The sequence below is a fragment of the Marasmius oreades genome, chromosome 8, assembly GCF_018924745.1.
Source record: "Marasmius oreades isolate 03SP1 chromosome 8, whole genome shotgun sequence".
Lineage (NCBI taxonomy): Eukaryota > Fungi > Basidiomycota > Agaricomycetes > Agaricales > Marasmiaceae > Marasmius > Marasmius oreades.
Window position 1 is genome coordinate 2,084,401 of NC_057330.1, and position 22,941 is coordinate 2,107,341.

Sequence of the window (22,941 nt, forward strand, 5' to 3'; positions counted from 1 at the left end):
AAGGAATCCCTCTGACCAAGCACTACTATATCTAGCTAGTCACATGTCCATGTCCATATATATCCAGTACAGTCCATGAAGGGAAAGAGAAAGAAGAGAATGTAAAGTGGGAACGATAAATGCTATAGACGTGAAAATGGGAGTATATACCTTTCGAATGTGCGCAATCATACTGTAAAGACCATTTGTTGATACCATACGAACAAATCTAAAATGCGTAACTCGGTGAGATAAGAACATCGAAGGTCAAGGGGATGTAACAAGGCGTATCTGTGTGGGATCCATAGTCACAGGGTGCAGCTAGGTCATGTTTTATGTGCTCTCTTGAACCGTGCAAGCTGTGTGTTGATTGATGTCCGGGGGCAGATCCTATAAGACAAACAAGTGGACAGCTCCGAACTAGAGATCCAAAATTGACCAAGTCCACCAAAGCAGGTTGTCCCCTTACAGAGGTTATGACTGGGAGTTGTTCAAGGACGAGTTGCTTCAGGAATTTCCTGAAGCACAGGATAGGAAGATTGGTTCAAGAGAACGTCTTCTTGCTGTCTGTGAGCGCGCAAAGTACATTCTGTTCAGTCATACGTCGAAATTAGCGGCGTTTAATAGAGAATTCAACCTGGAATCAAAGAAGTTGAAGAATACTATGCCCCCGCTGATTACGAATATTGACTTGGTCTCTTATTATTTGAATACGTTGGAACCAAGATTTGCGGATGAGATTAGAAAGCATTTAGTAGCGAGAGCTATGTCAGAAATGCGAAGGGACACTGACATTCGAGAAAAGCTCAAGAAGCGTCAGGACCCTTGGACAATCGATGAAGTCCAGGAAGCTGCCATCACTATGTCAGCTACCATGGTTCAAAGTGTTTATGCATCAGGACTTGGAGTTTCAGGGAGAGATACTTATTCAGGTGTCTCCCCGGAAGGATTAAATAGACTTCATGGTGTAAATCAGACTGCGGATCAGTATCTTCGCCCTCCAATTCCGGAGACTCAGGAAAGGAAAATAAAGGATGAATGGGAGCACAAAGTATCAGTGTCGATGGACACATACAATGTGAAACTTCGCGAACTTGGACATCAAGTTTCCGAGCAGAGTAAAGCAACCGAAAATACAAATCGGTTACTTCTCGAAGTCATGAAGTTGGTGAAAGTTGGTGCAAATAACGGTAACCAAAATAATGGGAACCAGTATCAACGATCTTACGATAGGCCGGATAGGCAGCGCAACACTAACGAGACTTTGGCGAAGTCAAATTGGCTTGATGATCTTCAGTGCTGGTTTTGTACTAAAGAAGGACATACTGCGAGGGACTGTCCAGAGCAAGTGAAGATGCTTGAAGATGGAATTCTGAAAAGGAATGCTGAAGGAAGAATTGAGTTGAAGGATGGTAGCTGACTTCCCTTCGTGAGGTTCGGTGAACCAGGTCCTACGCGTGCGGAAAGGGTGTTAGCCATTGCCAAGGAAAAGGGATGGATGGCAACGAATTCTGTAGCAGCTCAGAGTATGTTGTACAAAGTAGAAGAGGAGCCGCCGGTGGTAAACAATTTCCACTTAGCGTTGGAACAAACGCTTAAGGAAATTGGGGAAGATGAATCCCATGCTTTAGCGGTTCTTATGAAGAAGTTGGGAGGGTCAAAAAACTAGGAGATCCGATGAAAGGGCAAAATAAAGAGGGCAGAAACTCTAGAGCCCCGGATACCCAAAAGACCCTGGAGGAGCCTAAAAGGAAATTAAGACCGGAAGTTGTAATTTCGGCACCTAAAAAATTTTGATAGATCGAAGTACTATAAAATTCCTCAGATGAGAACTGAGGAGGAAATAATTACGGAAGATACGGCAACTTCGCCGAAGTCTTCAGTACAGACAAGGATAGAGGAAATTTCGGAAGAAGAAATTCCTCAGGATAGACCATTTGATCGCTTAGAACCGGTTGAACGAATTTACCAGCCAATAGATTATGCTCTACCTAGGAAAGATGAACCTCGCGAGGTTAAGTCTTCAAAGGAAAGGGTAGTTTCTAAACGATCGGAAGAAATAAGGAAGGCTGTAAAGCCAAAGGAATCTTTGTCTGATGACGACTGGAAATCCATAAAACAGAAGGCAGTAGATGATATTGCTGAAAGGATTTTGCGACAGGAAGTTGAAATTTCGGCAGAACATGCTATTAAAGCATCACCGGAATTACAGAAGACATTGATGAGGAAAATAAGGAACCGTAGGCTTCTAAGAAGAAATGCGAAAGCTTTCTTCAATGAGGCTAAGTCAACGGAAAATGTCATACGAGACATTTTACCAGACTTCGGCGAGGATACCGAATTTATTGATATCGAGGACGTTGAAGTCGCACAGACTTTCGAAGTTCTAGAGGAACCTCAAGGCCATCTAAAAGAAGGCTCAGTGGTGCATAAGGACAGTGTTGATCAAGATATCAGTGACCTTCCTCCAGGAGAAGGAAAGAAAGTGGTGATAGTCGCGCATGTGATGGACACCCTCAGGTGTATTTTTCCGGAGATCAACGGTTCAAAGGAAGAAGTAGAAGCCGTCACAAACGGAGGATCGCAGATAGTCGCAATCGACACAGTTGTGGCTGTTGGACTTGGTCTAACATGGGACCCAGAGTCTAATATATTGATGCAGTCGGCAAACGGCCAGCTTCAAAGAACTAAAGGGTTAGCGAGAAATGTACCTTCCAAGTTCAGCGAAATAACCGTTTATCTTCAACTTCATGTAGTTGATAATGCACCGTATCAAGTTTTATTGGGACGTCCATTCGATGTTTTGACTAACTCAAGTGTAGAGAACTTCGAGGATGGGGATCAGCATATCATTGCCACTTGTCCTAATACAGGTGTGAAATGTACTATTCCTACTTATCCTAGAGGCGGTGGGAAACGAATCCGTCCGAAAGTCAGGAATCCGGTGTTAAGATCGGAAGATGCTGAGTCCGCGAAGTCAAGGAAGGAATATAAAAACGAGGAAAAATCGGATACATTAAATTTTCAGTAAACCTTGAGGAATTGTTGGAAGATCAAGGAGAGGTTGCTGTTAGTTTGATATTTACCGAGGATAAAAACATAGAAATACAAGGATATAAATTGCCAGATGGTCAACACTTTGAAGTGGAAGAACTGGCAGAAGCTTTCGTGTTGGCTAATAAAGCTAATTTCGAAGACAGAAAAGTCGCTCAGAAAATAGAGTGTTTTCAGAGTGCACAGGAAGAGAATGGATACGCCGTTTATAGTGTTTGGCGGGATAATATAGACTTAGAACGTGGAATTTCGAATTCTCACGGATCTGGCAACTTTGCCGAAGTTGAAGTTGATGAGAAGAACATAGTAAAAATGTATTCTCAACAAGTCTCAGGACACGCTTCAGTCTATGGGAAATACAAACCGGTGCATTTGAAGGTTAGACCTCAACTTGCATCCATGCTGGAAGAATTCCGAGTTCAAAGGAATATTACAGGCGATCCGCTTGCGGAACTTCCCGAATTGTCGAAACATCCACCTGAGTTTATTCCAGGGGAAAGATACACTTTGGAAAGGAAAGAAGGAATTGACAAAAATCATTCCGAAGAATTCTTGTGGCCAGAGGAAAGGAAATTGTTGCATCACTTCATGAATGTTCAGGAAAAGGGCTTCGCGTGGACGGCAGAAGAAGGAGGAAATTTTAGAACCGACTTCTTCCCTCCTGTGAAATTCCCTGTCTTACCTCATACCCCTTGGGTAGAAAGGAATATTCCTATACCACCAGGTATTTATGAGGAAGTGTGTAACATTTTAAAGGATAAAATTGCGGCTGGAGTTTATGAACCGACAACTTCGTCCTATCGTTCTAGATGGTTTATGGTGTTAAAGAAAGATGGAAAAAGTCTCCGCTTAGTTCATAGTTTAGAAGCTTTGAACCGAGTTACGATTCAGCACTCAGGAATTCCGCCTGGAACTGCAGAAATTGCTTCTAGCTTTTCAGGAAGGGCATGTTTAGGCATGTTGGATATTTGGGTGGGATATGATGAAAGGCTTATAGATGAGAAGTCTAGGGACTATACTACGTTCCAGACTCCGTTTGGTCCATATCGGTTGGTTAAATTGCCAATGGGTTGGACTAACTCTGTTCCCATCTTTCATGAAGATGTTTCATATATCTTTAGGGATGAAATTCCTCATGTAACCAGACCATATATTGATGATGTCCCTATTAGAGGACCACCAACTAGATATGAGACAGAAGATGGTTCTTATGAAACTATACCAGAAAACAAAGGAATTAGAAAATTTGTATGGGAACACTTTCAAAATGTTAACCGCATAGTACAGCGCATGAAGTATGTTGGAGGGACCTTTTCAGGACCAAAAGCATTCTTGTGTGTGTCTGAAGGATTAGTTGTGGGACATAGAGTTTCCTATGAAGGAGAAAAACCTGTAGAGAAGTTGGCAAATGTGATCTTGTCTTGGGATCCAGCTAACTTCGAAAATAAAATGCATATTAAGTCTTTCTTAGGCACTGCTGGACAGATGCGGATGTTTATTAAAGACTATGCAAGGATCACTAGGCCTCTGACAAGGCTGACAGCGGCAAATGTGCCATTTGTCATTGGTGAAGAACAGATTGTTGCAGTTCGCAAAATACAAGATGCTATTAAGAATGCTCCTGCTCTTAGACCAATTGACTATCTGAACCCAAGTGGAATCACTCTAGCAGTGGATACTTCATGGCATGCTGTGGGATTTTATTTGTATCAAGTAGATGAGGAAAATCCTAAGAGGAAGTTCTTTAATTATTTTGGCTCAATTACTCTCAATGAGAGGGAAGCTAGGTTTTCCCAACCAAAGAGAGAACTGTATGGTTTGATGATGGCGCTTAGAGCTACCAAATATCAGACCTTTGGTTGCAGGAATTTAACGGTTGAAACGGATGCTAGTTATATTAAGGGAATGTTGGACAATCCCAGCAGTGGCCCAAATGCTAGTATTAACCGTTGGATAGAGGAAATAAGACTTTGGAAATTTACCTTAGTTCATATTAAAGGTCTAGTTCATGGACCTGATGGATTGTCAAGACCACCTCCTGGTGGTGGATCTACTGAGCGCCCAGAAGGTTGGGAAGAATTCTTAGTAGAAGATGACGGAAAACCGGTAAAATTTCGGATGGGAGAAGGAGAGACTGAGTCTCCCTTTGATTTCGAGATTTTCAAAGATAATATTGATCCTAGATCAGGATATTTGCAGGAAGTTATTAATACTTCAGAATTAGCGAAGTGTGTAGAGGACTTTGAAGATGATCTTCAAGAAGTTCGCGATGAAGACAGATTATGGAAATATTATTTCGAGTCTGCGCATTTCAAGAAAGGAAAAATAGCGAATAGCTTTTCACTTAAAGAAGTGTTAGTTATCCCACCGGAAATTGATGTGGATTGGTCGAAAAACCACCCATATGATGAACTTCACCGAAGTTCAGAAGGATTGAAACAGGATAAGGAAATACCAAGGATTATTGATTGGTTGAGAGATTCAGACTCAGAGATAACTTCGTCAATGAGTAGCTCAGAAAGGACCAACTTCGTGAGGAGAGCGATGAAGTTCTTCTTAGATGATGAAGGAAGATTGTATTGTAAATCTTTGGATGATTCTGGTAATCATAGGTTATTTGTACCTAAGGAAAAGAGGATGTGGATGTTAATGGCAGCTCATGACAACCTTGGACATAAAGGAATGTTTGCTACTAAGGCCTTAATTGAAAAACGGTTTTGGTGGCCACATTTCGAAGAAGATGTCGATTGGTTTGTTAAGTCTTGCAAACCTTGTCAGGATCGTCGGTTGGATCTTTTAAGAATTCCGCCTGTCCTTACGCACACACCCTCTCTATTCCAAAAAATTCATATCGATGTCATAAAAATGACATCAGCTAGCAGAGGTTGCAAAAACGTCGTACACGGGCGTTGCGCTTTGTCAAATTGGTCTGAAGCAAGGGCCATTGCTAACGAAAATACGAGACAACTTGCAGAATGGTTCTTCGATGATATTTTGTGCAGATGGGGAATGCCTGAAGAAATTGTTACAGATAACGCTCCTCAGATGATTGCCTTAGCGAATTGGTTGAGGGATAAATACAGAATTTGAGGAATTAGAATTTCGCCGTATAACTCTCAAGCCAACGGAAAAATCGAAAGAGCGCATTTTGATTTGTGGCAAGCCTTAGCGAAGGCTACCAGCGGAAATCTTCATCATTGGTTTTACTTCTTGAAGCACATTTTATGGGCAGATAGAATTACCACTAGGAAAACCATAGGTTGTTCGCCATACTTCTTTGTATTGGGAGCGGAACCTATACTTCCACTTGACCTCGTTGAAGCGACTTGGTTAGTGAAAACACCGGAAAGGATTTGGACCAGGGAAGAACTTATTGGGTATCGAGCGCAAGCACTCGCGAAGCATCGTACTCATGTTCAGGAAATGGTCGAGAGGATAACAGAAAATAAAAGGAAAAACCTGAGGAAATTCGAACGAGATTATATGCATACCATTAAGCCATATGATTTTAAGCCAGGAACATTGGTACAAGTTCGGAATACTCAGATAGAGAAAAACTTAGACAGGAAAATGTTCCCAAGGTATTTTGGTCCATGTATTGTGATTAGAAGAACTAAGGGAGGATCGTATATTTTGGCTGAGATGGATGGTACGCTAATGCGTGGAAAGTTTGGCGCTTTCAGAGTCCTGCCACATGTTGCGCGTTACCAACCTATTGAATTGCCAAAGGATATTGAGAAACTTATTCAAATGTCAAAGGACAAGTTGGATGAACTTGTTGATGATGATGAAGAAGTGGACTATGGTCCAGATAAGGATTATATCTTTGAGAAAGTCCCAAACTTATGGAAAAACGAAGACTTAAATGACTTCGCCGAAGTGGAGGAAACTTAGAAAACATGGATGGGATCAACAAACGGATCATATCTGGATAGTGCACCAGCACAATCTAAGCTAGTACAAAAATGTCCAACTATTTTATGGGTTTTTTGTATTTAGAAAAGGAATTAAAAGGAAAAGACTAAGGATTTAAGCGGAAACATAACTGGAGGGACCAGCCTGAGGTTGCCTGACTGCTACTTTGCCTTTGAGGGGCTCTTCACTGGCATCAATATCCATGGTATTGTCAATACCTAACTTCGCGAGGCGTTGGCGATTGATGTCGTCAAGCTGAGCAAGGCTAGCCTTGTACTGGCTATGAGCATGCAAGATAGTGTGCTGGAGAGTGACGATTTCGGTCTTGAGGAAGTTAGCTACAGAAAGGAGTTGTTCTGGATTATAGGTGGACAAGTTGGCGAAAGGCAGCAGCCCAGCAATGTGGATAACTCGAGCGTGTCCTTCTTCGCGAAGTCGGAGTTCTTCTAGGAAAGGAATTAAGATGACCGAATTTTGACATGGAAAATGGTCTTACCAGAAGTCTCTTCAGTGGTGTCAACTACTGGAGTGGTCATTCGGACCCTCTTGTGAACATTGGAAGGTGGAACTGAAATGCCTTTGGGTGCGGACTGAGACAGGACGGTTATTTTACTAACTTCGCGAGGTAGAAAAAGAATTTACCTTCTTGAACTTGGGAAGAGATAACTGTTGAATGGTCTTGGTCTTGGAACCTTCTTTGGCAGGAGGTTTACCTTCCTTGTTCTTTGGAGCTGCATGCATGGAACTACTGAGACCTTCAGACTATCAATGGTCAGGATAGGATTTGGTAAGTTTCGACAAGAAACTTACTTTAGCTCGCGATATCGCGGATATAATCTACTAGTACCTAAATAAACGCATTTTTAACATTTTTATATATAATATAATCAAAATGGGAACATAATATGAGGATTAGAGCAAGCCCAAGCTGCTAGTCAAAGCACGGGTCTATTTGCGGGTTATCCGAAGTACAGAAAGTACGAAACACCCTATAGATGAGAGTCTTCGACGTTCCGAAACCTGTAGGAACTGATGAAGCAGCCTTTAAAAACCTTCGTTTATTTGGATAGGCCTCGTCTCACTCGCAATTACCTGTAGCAAACATGGGGACACTTGATTTTACTATCAATTTATTGATTTCTTCGATATTGGTTGAAAAGACGGAAACAACTCTTAGAAGTATATCTGGAAGTAACAATCGGACGGATGTAACTATCTAAAGTCCACTTCGGACTTAAGGAACAGAAACAATGCCGGTGGCTGTAACTTACAGCTGGAAACAAGAAAAGGGGCAGATGTCGACGATGTCCGGTCAGAAAGGACATTCTACCAGGAAAGAACCATAGGAACGATCCCTGGAATGTAGATCGAACAGTTTTGGACTATTCCAGATCGGATAGAACAAGAGAGAACAAGGGAGCACATGGGGACTCGCCTTGGAAACAAAAAGGGGTCAGGATGTATCCACATGCAAATGTCAAAGATATCCGACTCGGAACAGGAATAAAGAAAATATGAGGAAAAGGAATAAGGAATACTATATTCTGGACAGTTTTATATCTAATTGACATGTACTATACCTGATTAAGGGTACTTTGGTATCTCTGAAAGGGATTTCTCTATATTTTCGACTTTTTACCATATCTTCGACGTTTGATTATTATTTATTCGAAAAGGCGTATATAAGGGAGGATGGTAGCAGCAGTATTTTCCCCAGTAACCTACGACAGAAGCCTAAGTGCTTTCACTAGGGGACTCTGGCTCATACTTTGCCCCACTTCTTCGAAGTTGGTGTTTGTATTTGGAAAAGATTGGATTTGAACTTTGAATTTGATTTGAATTTGTTGCCACTTTGGTACTTGGAAACCTTGAACTTGTAGAGTCGCTTTGACTCGAATTTGAATTGAATTTGATAGTTCTATTTGAACTTAGAAAGAATTGAACACCTCCTCGAAGTAGTGAACTTCGTAGAAAGCCTTTGTCATTTGACTTGTGAACACAGAATTTGAATTTGTTTTGAACCATATAAAGCCCCACCCTTGAAGTCTTATCTTAGAGTTCTCAGTGAACCTTGCTGAGAGCGTCCATTGATACCGACCTCCACAAATCAACTACGCTAATTGCTAGTGTTGGGTTTGGTTTTGCGCACTTCGTGCTTGGAGTGTGTTTTGCTGCACCTAGTAGTAGTTCTTAGTGCCGTTAGCGAGGTCGGAGCATTGATAATAATCTCCAAGTCAGCATCAGAGTCGATGAATTCGTTAGATTTCTAAGACAAGGATGGTGAGCGGCTCAGAGTATAGTAAATCAAAGGAACATACAGGACCAGGATGTTTGACCGTCTTCGTCGCTTTCTTACGCAATTTTTCGTTGATGGAAGCTTGCACCTCATTAAGAAATTGTAAATGGGACGCATACGAATGAACGGGAGTAACACCAGGAACGGCTTGGAGCTTCTCAAGAAGAGCGAAGCACTTCTTGAAGAATTCCAATGCCTCTGGGTCCTTCGCGAAGTGATAATGAGACAAGGTGGGGGTCTTTATAAAGTCAGTATACAAAAACCATGATTTGGGGAAAAACATACCAATCGGGAGGCAATTGTACGAGCGCCGGCGTCCGCGAGGATATGGTTGTTGCTGGCAAGAAGATCTTCCATCTGCTTGAGAAAACCGGATTGGTCGGCGAGAAATTCATCGCGTCCGGACCAGTTGGGAACTTTGGGATCAGGCATTTAAAGAAGTACTGAAAGAAAGGATAAAGGAAAGGATGCTGAGGACCTCAAAATTTTTGAGGGACCCTTATATACCGTTTGAACGTCAACAGGGGGTTGACATTTCTTTTTGTTGAGGGGAGAGGACTCCGAGTTTTCGGAAAATTTTTGAATTTTGGATTCCAAAAGGTGAATTCCGTGAACCTCGCAAAGTCACCTCAACAACATAAGAATGAAACAGATAGGAGCTAGGGTGTAGGGAATAGGAATGGAATTTTGGTTGCTTAACGCGATTTCAAATGACAGACAGTTTCTACACTCTAACACAGGATAGGGAGGCGATGGTAGGCAGGGTCTACAATTCTAGGGCGAGCCGATAACTGGTTATATGCCATAGAAACCCATCTGTCATCCTCTAAGGAAATAGATGAGTAAATTCAAGACTCACATCTTCGGGAGTATAATTGGTACTTCCTGGAAAAGTGTACCTAGCAGTATTTGGTTCGAAAGAATAAAAGCCATAATACCCATGCTCAGGTAGATAAAGGACGGAATCCGGGACATGAGAAAGGAAGAAGTTAACTTTGTATGCCCAAGCTTCAACGGCTCCGGGTATTGAAGCCACTTCAAGTTTCAAAAACCCGACTCGGGCCATGGCATTTCCCAACCGATTGAACACTTTGCGCGAAGTTGGAGGGAAGCGATGAGCATTGAGAGGACCAGGATAGAGGCATCTTTGAAGAGGATCAAATCGATGAAGGAACTGGAGATAGGGTCCATTGTGGCGGATTGCCACTAGGAACTGGAGTTGGATGGCCAACTCTGCCTCCTGTTCTGTTGAAAGCGGAGCACGTTGTACAACTCTATAATCATCTCTAAAATAGGGAGGACTCCCAAATGGAGGAATAAAGTTGGCAGGATATACGTCTTTGCGAAGTTAGTGGGAATTCAAATAAAGATTTTCAGAACTCATGTTTTGCTAGCATAGCGTACAGAGTCTCAATAGCTAGACTCATAGAGGAAACGGGAAATAGGAAAAGAAAGGAACTTAGGGAACCCTCTCCGGAGACTTCGCGAAGTTCCAGTTCAGGGGTGTGTGTATGACAATTCTTAAGTTGGTTACTACGGAATTTTCTTAAGTCACTCAAGACAGGAAAGGAAAATGCATATTATGTATTTTGGGAGCTGCATAAGCAGCAGGGCAGAGTTACAAAAAGCTTTTAGAGTGGTTACACCACTATACTACGGTCACGACTACATAAAACATGTAATAAAAGTCCGAACGCCCATGTAGAGCCAAGAAGCGCTGGTCTCCAAAGACCTCGGCGAAGTCTGACTTAGAGCCACTCTTTGCAGGATTGGGTTAGTAGAACGAAAAGAAAAGGAATGGGAGGGAGACTTACATTTGAGGATTCCAGCAAGAGGATGAGAAGGGGAGAGTGGGTCGACAGACATCGTACTGTCAACCTCCGCATCTTCGTCCTCTTGGGCATCTTCATTGACTGGGTCCTCCTCCAGAACTGTGGCGAAAACAGACTCCAAAGCACCGGGAGGAAGTGACGTAAGACGCTCGGGCAGAGGAGGAAGCTAGGGTACAATTAATAAAATAGGAAAGGAATAAATAAACTTAGAGCTTACCTCAGATCGACGAATCGGATAACCGCTGAGGTCGACAGAAAACGCCTCTTGAGTCTTGCAATTGCGAAAGATGGTCTGGGAGCCTTGAACCGAAACCTCGCGAAAGTCTTCGGCGAAGTTGAATTCAAGGGGCCATTCGAAGAGAGAGCCAAGGCCGCGAATCGATTCTTGAGAGAGTTGCAGACCATCGGCGTGAAGCTGGAGATACTCCAGCACGATCTTTGGGTTGGCGGCGATCTTGCGGACCTCGGCTTCCTTGTCGACGATGTTCTTGCGAACCAGAGACATGGTGTCAAGGAGAGACTGAGTGGTTGCGGAAAGGCAATCGTGGGTCTCTAGGAGCTGGACAAGCTTGGCCATTCGTTCGCGAAAGTCTGAAATAAGGTTTAGTTTTGAAAAGGAAAGGAATAATAAATTACTTACGTGCAGGAGTGGGTCCACCCCATTCGCGGACACGGTCCATCTGCGCGAAGGCTTGCTCTTGAGGCAAAATCCAGTTGCAGAGGTGGCGATGGGTCTTGCACTGCTCGCACTTCTCGGATTTACCTAGATAGTTGCATTCCGTGTTTGAGAGGACGCAAGTCAGACAAGGCATGTGGTGCTCCTAAGGAAATTGGTGAGCAAAAGGAACAATTTAAATGGGATAGTGGACTTACTGCAGACATGGTGCGCCCACTTTCCAAGACCTCACGAACTGAATAAGCCTCGCCAAGTTCGACGTCGAATCGATAGGGGATTTCTAACGAAAGGTTAGTACTCTATAGAAAAGGAGAAGCTAAGCTCGAACTTACCAACAGCAGCTCTTGCTAAAGGGTGTTTGACGGCTTGCGATTCCTGGAAATATGATAAGACAAAAGAATATAAGGATAACGAAAAACTTACCATGTCAGTCCGGTGACCTCGTACAGGCTTTTTGACAGGAGGAGGGCTTGCAGAGACAGCACGACCTTTACCTTTGTCGGCAGCAGGTGTCTTAGCCGGAACCACACTGACTTTCGAAGGACCGGACTATAATAAATGGAAAGTTAATAAGGAAAGGAAAAGAAACGGATAGAGCACGTACCACGGCACTTCTAGTCGTTGGAAGACCTTCCACTGTTGGAATCGGGGTTGCAGAGACCTTTTCGCTGACTTCGCGAGGAGTCTGTAACTAAGATTAATGAAGGCTTTCCTTTAGAAGAAAGGAATATTTACTTTGGCAATGACAGGTTTAGGAATGGGCCGGGGCTTTGGCCGACTTGGGACCACGACTTCAAGCTTGCGTTTGTTGACGGAACCTTTTGGACGACCTCGCTTCAAGCGAGCCAAAGGCTAGAATAGGATTAGAAGTGATTGAGAGGGACAGAGGAATAAGGACTTACAACTGGCGGAGACGAACGAAGTTGATCGACTTTGGACTCTCCAGAAAGCCCGGTCAATGAGCTTTTGGCGCTCTTTGTCAGTCTGAACTGGTCTGGTCAGAGTGTCTTGAAAACACCGGTGGACACGGTAGAGCACATTGTTGAACGCGCTTAGGTCTTCGTTGATGAATTCGCTAAGGCCGGGACAAGTAGACATCGAGAAGGAAAATGCTTGAGAGGATGAAGGGAAAAAGGAAGAATGGTTAAGTCGCAAAAGGGGGACACACCTTTAAAAAAAGGGGGTTCGGGAACACCCGAATTAACTTAGAAAATATTCGACTTACCTCTCGCGGAAGTAGCGGGGTGGGAATTTACAAATTTGGAAATGATTTTGCTATTCATAGAACTGGGACCCTTGATGGCCCAGATCATTTGAATTGCAAAAAGATCTTAGTGATAAGATCGACCAGAAAAGGATAGATAGGTATGCAGGGCCTAAAATCCGCGGAAAACATAGGCCGATATCGTTGAAAAAGTCCATTCCAACAGGAAAACATTGCAAAATGAGGGGATTTCATTGCGGATTGACTCCAGAAAACCAACAATGGACTGGGGACAGTCCTTTCTTTTTGTTGGGGGGAGATATCGCGCTGAAAATCAGATTTGACCCTAAAATGCATATTTTAATCGTTTTAATAACATTTGAGTTATAAAATAAGGGAATGTAGGACTAGGGTGAGCCCGAATTACTAGTCAAAGCACAAGCCTCTACGTGAGACTTTAGCAGTACGAAAAGTACGGAATTAGAAAGATGAGAGACTTCGCGAGGTTTCGAAAACGGTAGAAACCTCAAGAAGCAGCCTCTTAAAAACCTTCGTATTTTGGATAGAAGGCCTCGTCTTACTTGCGGAATGCTTGGGGCGAACATAGGGAATTCATTGAACACTTTACTTTGACTTCACGAAGTATTGTTGTACAACTCGGACTTAAAGGAATTAACGAAGAATATATCGGACAAAGGACCTACATGCGGATCTAGGATAGAAATATCCGGCTCCCATGAAGTCATAGGAAAAAGGAAAGGATTACAATGTTCCAAAAACAAAGGAAATCTAGACCTCGCGAGGTTGACATGACAGTTGTTACCAAAGACAGGAACCCAGGAAATATGTCATGAGCGGCAACTGGTTCCTTTCCTTATTTAGAGGACAACAGGACGAGGGTGACATAGGAGATATGTTTCCAAGGATATGTGGGCAACTCGGAGACCTCGGGAAGTCTAGGCTCTGTCATCGTAACATGGATACAGACAGGGGATTCTTGGCTTATTATTTTATTCATGGTTTCTGGCACAATCTCTTGTATTATGCCTGATTAGGCGAGTTTCTGTTCGACTGAAAGGGATTTTATTATTATTCTCAAGTTTACTACATATCTCAGATTTTATTATTTTTATTTAGAAAAGTGTATATAAGGAGGGAGGGTAGCAGGAAATTTCCCCCAGCAGCCTACAAGCGGAGACGCAGTTCACCTACTAGTGTAGCTCAAGGATTTTACCTTTGCCCCTCACTTCGTTGAAGTTTGGTGTTTTGTGTTTGGATTGATTTGGACCTATTGCAATTTGGATTTGATTGGATTGTTATTGGAATTGAACTTGGATTTTGAAGTCAATTTGGACTTATATTGAATTGGAATTGCATTTGGACTTGATTGGAAATTTGAACTTGAACTTGAACTTTGCAAAGTCTTGAGAAAAGCTTTGTTGAATCCTTGTTGTTGAAATATTGAATTAGTGTTTTGTCTTGTCATTTGATAAGAAGGAATAGAAACTTGATTGAATCTTAAAAACCGAATATCCCTATATTCTCTCTTTCTTAGTGCCTCTTAGTGCAAACTAAAGCCTTAAGAATACCGACCTCCACCCCTTACACTTGTGTATACTCTTCTTGGTGTGGTTTTGGTTTGCGCACTTCGTGCTTGAGGTGTGTTTGCTAGCCATATTTAGTGGTGTTACACAGAGTTATTATCGAGCATGGCTTGGTTTGCAGGAGAATTGTGGCCAGGCATGTGGCAGTCATGAATGGTCCATACGACTGGCTAGACATCCGACATTTTGTCCAGAGCGAACACCCACTTGTAGCGGAGTTCTTTCCCTGGGTAGAGGGTTGGGAGTTTCATGTGGGCGAGTCAGTTGAATCATGGGATGGTTCGAAGAAAGGGAAGGTGTCTGCAGTAACAGATGACGGTGTGGTGGTTGAGCTGGATACGATACCCTCAGTCCAGGAGTTTGTCAGTTGGAAAGTTTACAAGTGCTGGGAGCCAGGAGACTATGTTTGCGCACCGCACGTTGGTGAAGAAGGTGGAGATGGCCTTGTCATCGGAATGAAGAGCAACTACATATATGCATGGTTAGGACACGAGGACGACGACGACGTATGTTGCCATTTAACTGCTCTTCATTTTTGTATTAACCAACTTCAAAGGGTATGGGTATGCTCATAGAACATCGCAACCTGGTACATGCTGTTCCTAGAGTTGACCAGATTGAAGTTCTGCTTGCAAGATGCACAGAAGATGCCGTCGTAGAAGCTTTCAAGTACGCAGGCAAATACACCAGGATGTCTGATGACAATATTGCCCAAGAAGTTGCCCAGTATCGAGAATTCGAAAACAACAAAAACGAGTCATTAGCTTTGTCCAGGACTTTTACAAGTCCATGGAAGTGGTGGACCATCTGCATGTGGAGAGGAAACCAGAAGGGTGTACATACACTTCTAAATGTTACCACTGGGTGCAATGTACTGTAAAACGCATGTATTATGTTAATGTTTATGGTGAATTTATTTTAATTTTTTTTACAAAAATTCTGGTGACTTATGTTAAAATTAAGCTTGTTTTATACTTTAGAATTTTTAGAATAATACTTAAAGAATTCAAACCATAGTACACATGTTTTATATTGAAGCTATAAAAAATTTACATTAAGGTTTATTCAGAAATTATGTTAAAGTCTTGAACATCAAGTATAATATAAGCAAACAAAAATTCTTGAATTGATTATAGAATAATTATGTTAATACCATTCTTCAATATAATGTTACATCAAAAATAGAATAACTCAGGTGCATTATACTATCATTATATTGCTGTAGACATTTTGTGAGAGATAACATAAGTTCAAAATACTGTATTTGAGTTATGGTAGTATTATGCTAAATTATAAGCCAGATATAAGTCTCTCAGACCATTCATCATCTCAACAGGTCATTGAAAGCAAGTTTAGTATAAATACAATATAAATTACAGATGTTTTACTTTACCGGTACAATTGAAAAAAAATGTATAATATAAGTACACTTTAGTCACTATAGATATTATAGAATGCTTATGTTAAATGGTTTCTGATTGAAGTGGAGGTTGAAATTCAATTATCTACACCAACCTATAATGTGGAGAACAAGACATACCACCTGTTGAAATTACCCTAAAAGAAATATAGCTCCTGCCTTCTATACTAGTGTTTATTGTAGTAGCCTTAGCTGTAAGTCTGCATCAATAAGCTTGCTGGTTATGATATAATGGTGCAGCAGCAACAGTGGTGAGTACTGCCAGCGTCCTATCAGCAACTGAACCCAATTTGGTGGTGAATCTTCTTGGCTTTTAAGGGCTTTTTGGGGCTTTCATCACGTTATATGACATAGTATAGCATGATATGACGTAGTTTAGTGTCATCTGACATGGTGTAGCATTATATAACATCTTACAGTGCCATATTACATAGTACATCATGTCATATGACATAGTGTAGCATGATACGATATAGTCTAATGTCATCTGACATGGTGTAGCATTCTTACAGTGCCATATTACATAGTACATCATGTCATATGATGTAGTGTAGTGTAATATGACATAGTCTAGTGTCATCTGACATGGTGTAGCATTCTTACAGTGCCATATTACATAGTACATCATGTCACATGACATAGTGTAGCGTGATACGACATAGTATAATGTCATCTGACATGGTAAGTTGAAACATAATTTTTCAAGTTCTCTGAGCAATGAGTGCCAAGTTAAAAAAAAAAAAACTGCACAGTTATCATGACATCATTGTTGCAATGTGTCTGAATTTTGTCTGAATTGCACGAGTTGGTCCGAAAATGTCTGATAATATCCGCTAGTGTCTACTGACATCTCATTGGGCGTGATAGTTCCCTGCCAAATGAGTTTTTAGTATAGCTTTGGATCAAGAGGTGCAGATCTGTATCTGAAGTTTTGTGTGGCTTAGTGATAGCTGCAGTGCTGAGTAGGGTTTCACAGACCCTCTGAATAGGATTAGAATGCAGTGTTGTGCCTCAAGCTCGTCAACAGTACCCCGAGCACCCTCATCACCCAGTCACCTCTGCAACCAGTGAGCATGCTTGAATGAGATGTCATATATATTGGAGAAGCTTGTATGAGGATGTTGAAGGTCCTCGGGTACTCCAACATTGACAATTATTCACCTAAAGAAAATATTGTTGAAATGTGTTTGCTTGTCAAGTCAATGTTCAACAACTTACTGACAAGTTTCAACAGTCTCTTGTCACAAACTTGTTACGATCCATGCACTTTTCTGGCCACTGAAGTGTAACAGTCCCCCAATAATTTTTACCAGCAATCCCCCCTCAATTCGGCCATATACACACAGCTGTACAGCCTCGCCGAGTACCCCTTATTTCCCAAGTACCCCTTTATTAAATTCCCCGAGAACCCCATGCCGAATGTACACCTCATCTCGGAATACATATCATAGCCCATGTTCATTAAATAAGTATACAAATAAGTATATACATAGTAGACTATATAAACTTTGAGGTTTCTTCTTGAAACCTCAACCTCGATATTTTTTACCCATTGTTACCCCACTGTTACCTACCTAGTAAAACTCTCACTAAATATCCCAATATCCCAATCCTCTCGTAGTGCATTGAATATATTCTTTGTTAACTACAACAGCCACCAGTGTGAACAACCTTGATACAGCCAGCTTTCAAGCTTGACAACAACCCTGATAACAACCTCTAGCTACATACACCTTGCATCCTAATCACCCCTAGTAACCTGAATGAGAGACTCCGTGTTCCACTGAAAAGTGAACGAGTCTTAACAGAACTGAATACTCTAGAACCACTGCACCCAACAAGTGGGGTTTTAAGGCTTATGTGGCAAGCACACAAGAATATAACTAACAACAAAAGGGGGACCACTGAGGCAACAAGAGTTACTCTGAGATAATTACTTACACAGAGAGCACCAAGAAGGTGTTGGAGAAAGTGCTGATAGTATCTTTTAGAGTGATACTGAACTCACACAGTGGGGAATACTAGATAGTACTTTTTAGAGTAGTACAGAACTCAGACACAGGGAAGAGCGCTTGGTAGTACTTTATGGAGTAGTACTGAACTCACACTGAGAGAGAAGAAGGGAAAAAGCAAAGTGTCACAAACTCGCCGTACTCCAAGTACTCCTCCATAGTACTTCACGTGTTATCACAACCCCTCCTGCCTTCGTGCTTGATCATTTTGATCCTTGCGATCGTCCTCTCTTCCACCCCTTCGGCCCCTTACCGTTGAGCACTCTGTCTGACTCGTGATTGCCGTAGACCATCGTAGATAGGGAGGCCCCTGCCCCCTCGACTCCTTACCCCTTAAGTAGTGTAGTATATAAGTACTCCAAGTGTACAGTAGAACTTCACTCTTGTCTGGTCAATCCTACCTAGGAGTCATTCCTTTTTCCCCTTCAATTGTCAGCTCGCCTCACCCAAGGATCGACTCCTGACACAAAGGGACTCTATTGAGAGTAGCAAACCAGACTAGAAACAAGGGGTACAAAATAATAAGGCTGGGGATTCAGCCAATATACATGGGGTTTATATACTACTGAGCTACCTACATGGGGATAGAGCCTAACCAATAGGAAATAACATGGAATAACCATGGAATAACTATGGATGACTATGAAAAGCTGTTAAATGACTGTGCAAAGCTGTGGAATGACTGTGCAAGGCTGTGCAAAATAGAAGAGTACAGATTTCTAGAATGCCCAAGATGCCCAAGATGCCCAGAATGCCCAGAATGCCCAAAAATCGATTTCTGGGGATTCCTTGCAGATGGACATGCTTCGGGAAGTGAACAATTCATGACATCTCTTCATTCCCATGCAGGTCCCTAAGTCTGGCTACGTATGTATAGGTTGTATGATATTGCAACATGTAACATATAATATGGCAGTATATTTTATATAATGCTATATGATGCCAAATGACAGTATATTATGTTGTATCACGCTATACTATGTCATATGACATGATGTACTATGTAATATGGCACTGTAAGAATGCTACACCATGTCAGATGACACTAGACTATGTTGTATTACACTACACTATGTCATATGACATGATGTACTATGTAATATGGCACTGTAAGATGTTATATAATGCTATACCATGTTAGATGACACTATACTATATCATATCATGCTACACTACATCATATGACATGATGTACTATGTAATATGGCACTGTAAGAATGCTACACCATGTCAGATGACATTAGACTATATCGTATCATGCTACACTATGTCATATGACATGATGTACTATGTAATATGGCACTGTAAGATGTTATATAATGCTACACCATGTCAGATGACACTAAACTACGTCATATCATGCTATACTATGTCATATAACGTGATGAAAGCCCCAAAAAGCCCTTAAAAGCCAAGAAGATTCACCACCAAATTGGGTTCAGTTGCTGATAGGACGCTGGCAGTACTCACCACTGTTGCTGCTGCACCATTATATCATAACCAGCAAGCTTATTGATGCAGACTTACAGCTAAGGCTACTACAATAAACACTAGTATAGAAGGCAGGAGCTATATTTCTTTTAGGGTAATTTCAACAGGTGGTATGTCTTGTTCTCCACATTATAGGTTGGTGTAGATAATTGAATTTCAACCTCCACTTCAATCAGAAACCATTTAACATAAGCATTCTATAATATCTATAGTGACTAAAGTGTACTTATATTATACATTTTTTTTCAATTGTACCGGTAAAGTAAAACATCTGTAATTTATATTGTATTTATACTAAACTTGCTTTCAATGACCTGTTGAGATGATGAATGGTCTGAGAGACTTATATCTGGCTTATAATTTAGCATAATACTACCATAACTCAAATACAGTATTTTGAACTTATGTTATCTCTCACAAAATGTCTACAGCAATATAATGATAGTATAATGCACCTGAGTTATTCTATTTTTGATGTAACATTATATTGAAGAATGGTATTAACATAATTATTCTATAATCAATTCAAGAATTTTTGTTTGCTTATATTATACTTGATGTTCAAGACTTTAACATAATTTCTGAATAAACCTTAATGTAAATTTTTTATAGCTTCAATATAAAACATGTGTACTATGGTTTGAATTCTTTAAGTATTATTCTAAAAATTCTAAAGTATAAAACAAGCTTAATTTTAACATAAGTCACCAGAATTTTTGTAAAAAAAATTAAAATAAATTCACCATAAACATTAACATAATACATGCGTTTTACAGTACATTGCACCCAGTGTACCTTTTCCACGAAGACAGCGAGTGGCTTGCATGTACATGCAAGAAGTAACGTTGTGAACGCTTCAGGAGCCCCCTTCATTGTTGATTATGACAATGTCGTAGATGCAAGGCACATACTGTTATTGTTTTCTAAATACAACTGGTCTTAACCTTATATTTTAGACTCTTCCTACCTCTCCATCTTGTTGCACGACTGCCAAAAGCATTTGTCCCTCCACACAGGTGTTCTCAAACGGTTGAGTGAGACTTGTGCTCTCCAAAGAGTCCTGTCCGGCTCCAAGGGAATCAACTCCTCCCCCTCCTCGTGATCCTGCTACATTGTCAGCCAATATGGATGTTTGGAACCCCAAAGCAGATGAAGTGCTGCCACCACCTTCAGGAACTGGATCGTCACCGCCTTTGGGAATTGGAATGCCACCGCTTTTGAGAACAGGACCGGGATTCAAATGGTGGAGAACCCATCATAGCAGCCAACACGATTTCTACAATATGCTGCCCAATGTCACTGACTGTGTATCTTTCCAAGTGAAGCTGACCAGCAGCATACCCAACCTGAACGACAGACGGTATGATGGGTCAAAAGTCTTCGACGTCTTCTTCTGCAGGCATGGGAACTCGGAGAATTGATGGTTGACTGTGAATTGGCAGCAGTTGAAAGGGAGGATACCGTCGCAAATGGTTGTAGAGCCCGTGTGTCCGACTGCGAAGATCAAACTCCCAATAGCTGTTTTACGTGGCGAACATGAAGGGTCTGTGATAACGAAGGTAACGGCCTTCAGGGAGGATATCTGGGCATTGCCAATGGACACTCAGCTTGGCAAAGTGCACGAACAGTGGGAGACAGTGAAGATTTCGCCCAATGACTATTGCGTTGTATGCCTTACGAGCAAGACTGCGCATGACACTTGGTCAAAATTCAACCCAAAATTGCGGCGAGAAGGGCATTAATGACCATTAGTACTGTATTTCTTATGAAACATATGTAGCAATATGAATATCCTAGTTTATTTGAATACCCCATTATCTTGATACCTCTTGTGTAACTTAGAGTCTTGAAACCATTGTGTATAAATTTTGTAGATTACAGCGAGTACTAAAAATTTGTATAATTTTATCTACTAATATGCAGGGCCAGTTGCAGCACATCCAGGTGAGTTGCAGCACACACGAAGTAAAAGGAGCACACCTGGAAAACGAACCGGATATTGGGTGCGCTGCAATTCCGTGTGTGTGTGCTGTAGATGTGGTGGATGTGCTACATCTCAGTGCAGTGTGCTGAGTGCTGCATCTCGTTCTGTGCAGTGGTCTGCTGCATCTTGGTAGGCCTGCCAACTTGGGCAGTACTAAACTAAAGAATCCTAGCTTTTACAGGGCTCCTTATATACTGCTCGAGAACTAGAAAATATGAAAAGTAAATAATAAACGGATTTTCTACAGAATCTCTGATTTCAGATGAGAAAAGAATTGGAATAGATGTCAAATTTCCTTCTTTGGCCATTTCTCCTTCGATTTTGAGTATAATCTTCTTCCCTCGCTCTCCTCGGTCTTCTGGGTTTCTACCATGTGCAATCCTTGTAGGTCCAAGCCCCTCTTTCTTCTGGTCTGAAGTCGGATGCATGGTCTGCATATTCGATTGCTCCTTTCCATTCCACATCTTTCCACTGCTATGATCGAATGAATCTCATATCTCTTGTTCTCCTAATCTGCTCAATGTCTGAAAACACTTTCCCTTGGATTATTTCTAATCTCCTCTTATCTGACTTCTCTTATCCCATCTCTGAGTAATCTAATCTTATTCAGAAGTTTTCAATCCCAGATCTCTAACTTCGCTCTAATATCTGTTAATGTGTTAACAATCTGTCTGTAATCTGTTTTCCTCGATATATAATAGAAGTAAAACAAAATAGTTTAATATCCCTTGATTACCCAAAACATGTTACTGAAGGCAGAGAGGCCAATGAACATAGAAGGTTTGGAAATAGCTGTCTTCTCGAAGCCCTACAGGTTTCTGATTGCTCTTCTCAAAGATCTCTCTCTATTCAATTTCCTTCAAACAGAGGTCTAGGGTTTTGACTAGCAGATTGGGCTATCTCTAGTCCTCTTATTCCACTAAATATTATCTGCTCTTCTTTCTTAAGGGCAAAAATTGAAGTCTTTTATAGTATTGTGCAAAACAGGCACAACATCACCGTACTCTGAGTACTCCTTCATAGTACCTCACATGTTATCATGACTCCTCCCATCCTCGCACTTGATCATTTCGATCTCTGCAAGATAGGGAGGCCCCTGCCCCCTCGACCCCTTACCCCTTAAGTAGTGTAGTATATAAGTACTCCAAGTGTACAGTAGAACTTTGCTCTTGTCTGGTCAATCCTACCTAGGAGTCATTCTTTTCCCCTTCAATTGTCAGCTCGCCTCACCCAAGGATTGACTCCTGACAAAAAAGATACCAATTGGCAGGCGATCGTACGAGCATCAGCGTCTGCGAGGATATGGTTGTTGCTGGCAAAAAGGTCTTCCATCTGCTTGAGAAAACTGGATTGGTCAGCGAGAAATTTATCGCGTCCGGACCAGTTGGGAACTTTGGGATCAGGCATTTAGAGGAGTACTGAAAGAAAGGATAAAGGAAAGGATGCTGAGGACCTCGAAATTTTGAGGGACCCT

The 22,941-nt window shown here is 41.6% G+C and overlaps 2 protein-coding genes across 2 annotated transcripts; one reads left to right on the top strand and one right to left on the bottom strand.

Annotated features, from left to right (window-relative positions):
* Positions 1-11,708: 11,708 nt before the first annotated feature.
* E1B28_012622 (uncharacterized protein) lies at positions 11,709-13,065 on the bottom strand (the record flags this gene model as incomplete). Its single annotated transcript, XM_043157753.1, has 8 exons — positions 11,709-11,897; positions 11,950-12,032; positions 12,085-12,127; positions 12,176-12,301; positions 12,357-12,437; positions 12,488-12,604; positions 12,655-12,746; positions 12,978-13,065. 8 exons carry the CDS (start codon positions 13,063-13,065, stop codon positions 11,709-11,711), a joined length of 819 nt encoding a protein of 272 aa, XP_043005121.1.
* Positions 13,066-14,709: 1,644 nt separating this feature from the next.
* Positions 14,710-15,440, top strand: E1B28_012623 (uncharacterized protein; the record flags this gene model as incomplete). Its single annotated transcript, XM_043157754.1, has 2 exons — positions 14,710-15,066; positions 15,117-15,440. 2 exons carry the CDS (start codon positions 14,710-14,712, stop codon positions 15,438-15,440), a joined length of 681 nt encoding a protein of 226 aa, XP_043005122.1.
* Positions 15,441-22,941: the final 7,501 nt, after the last annotated feature.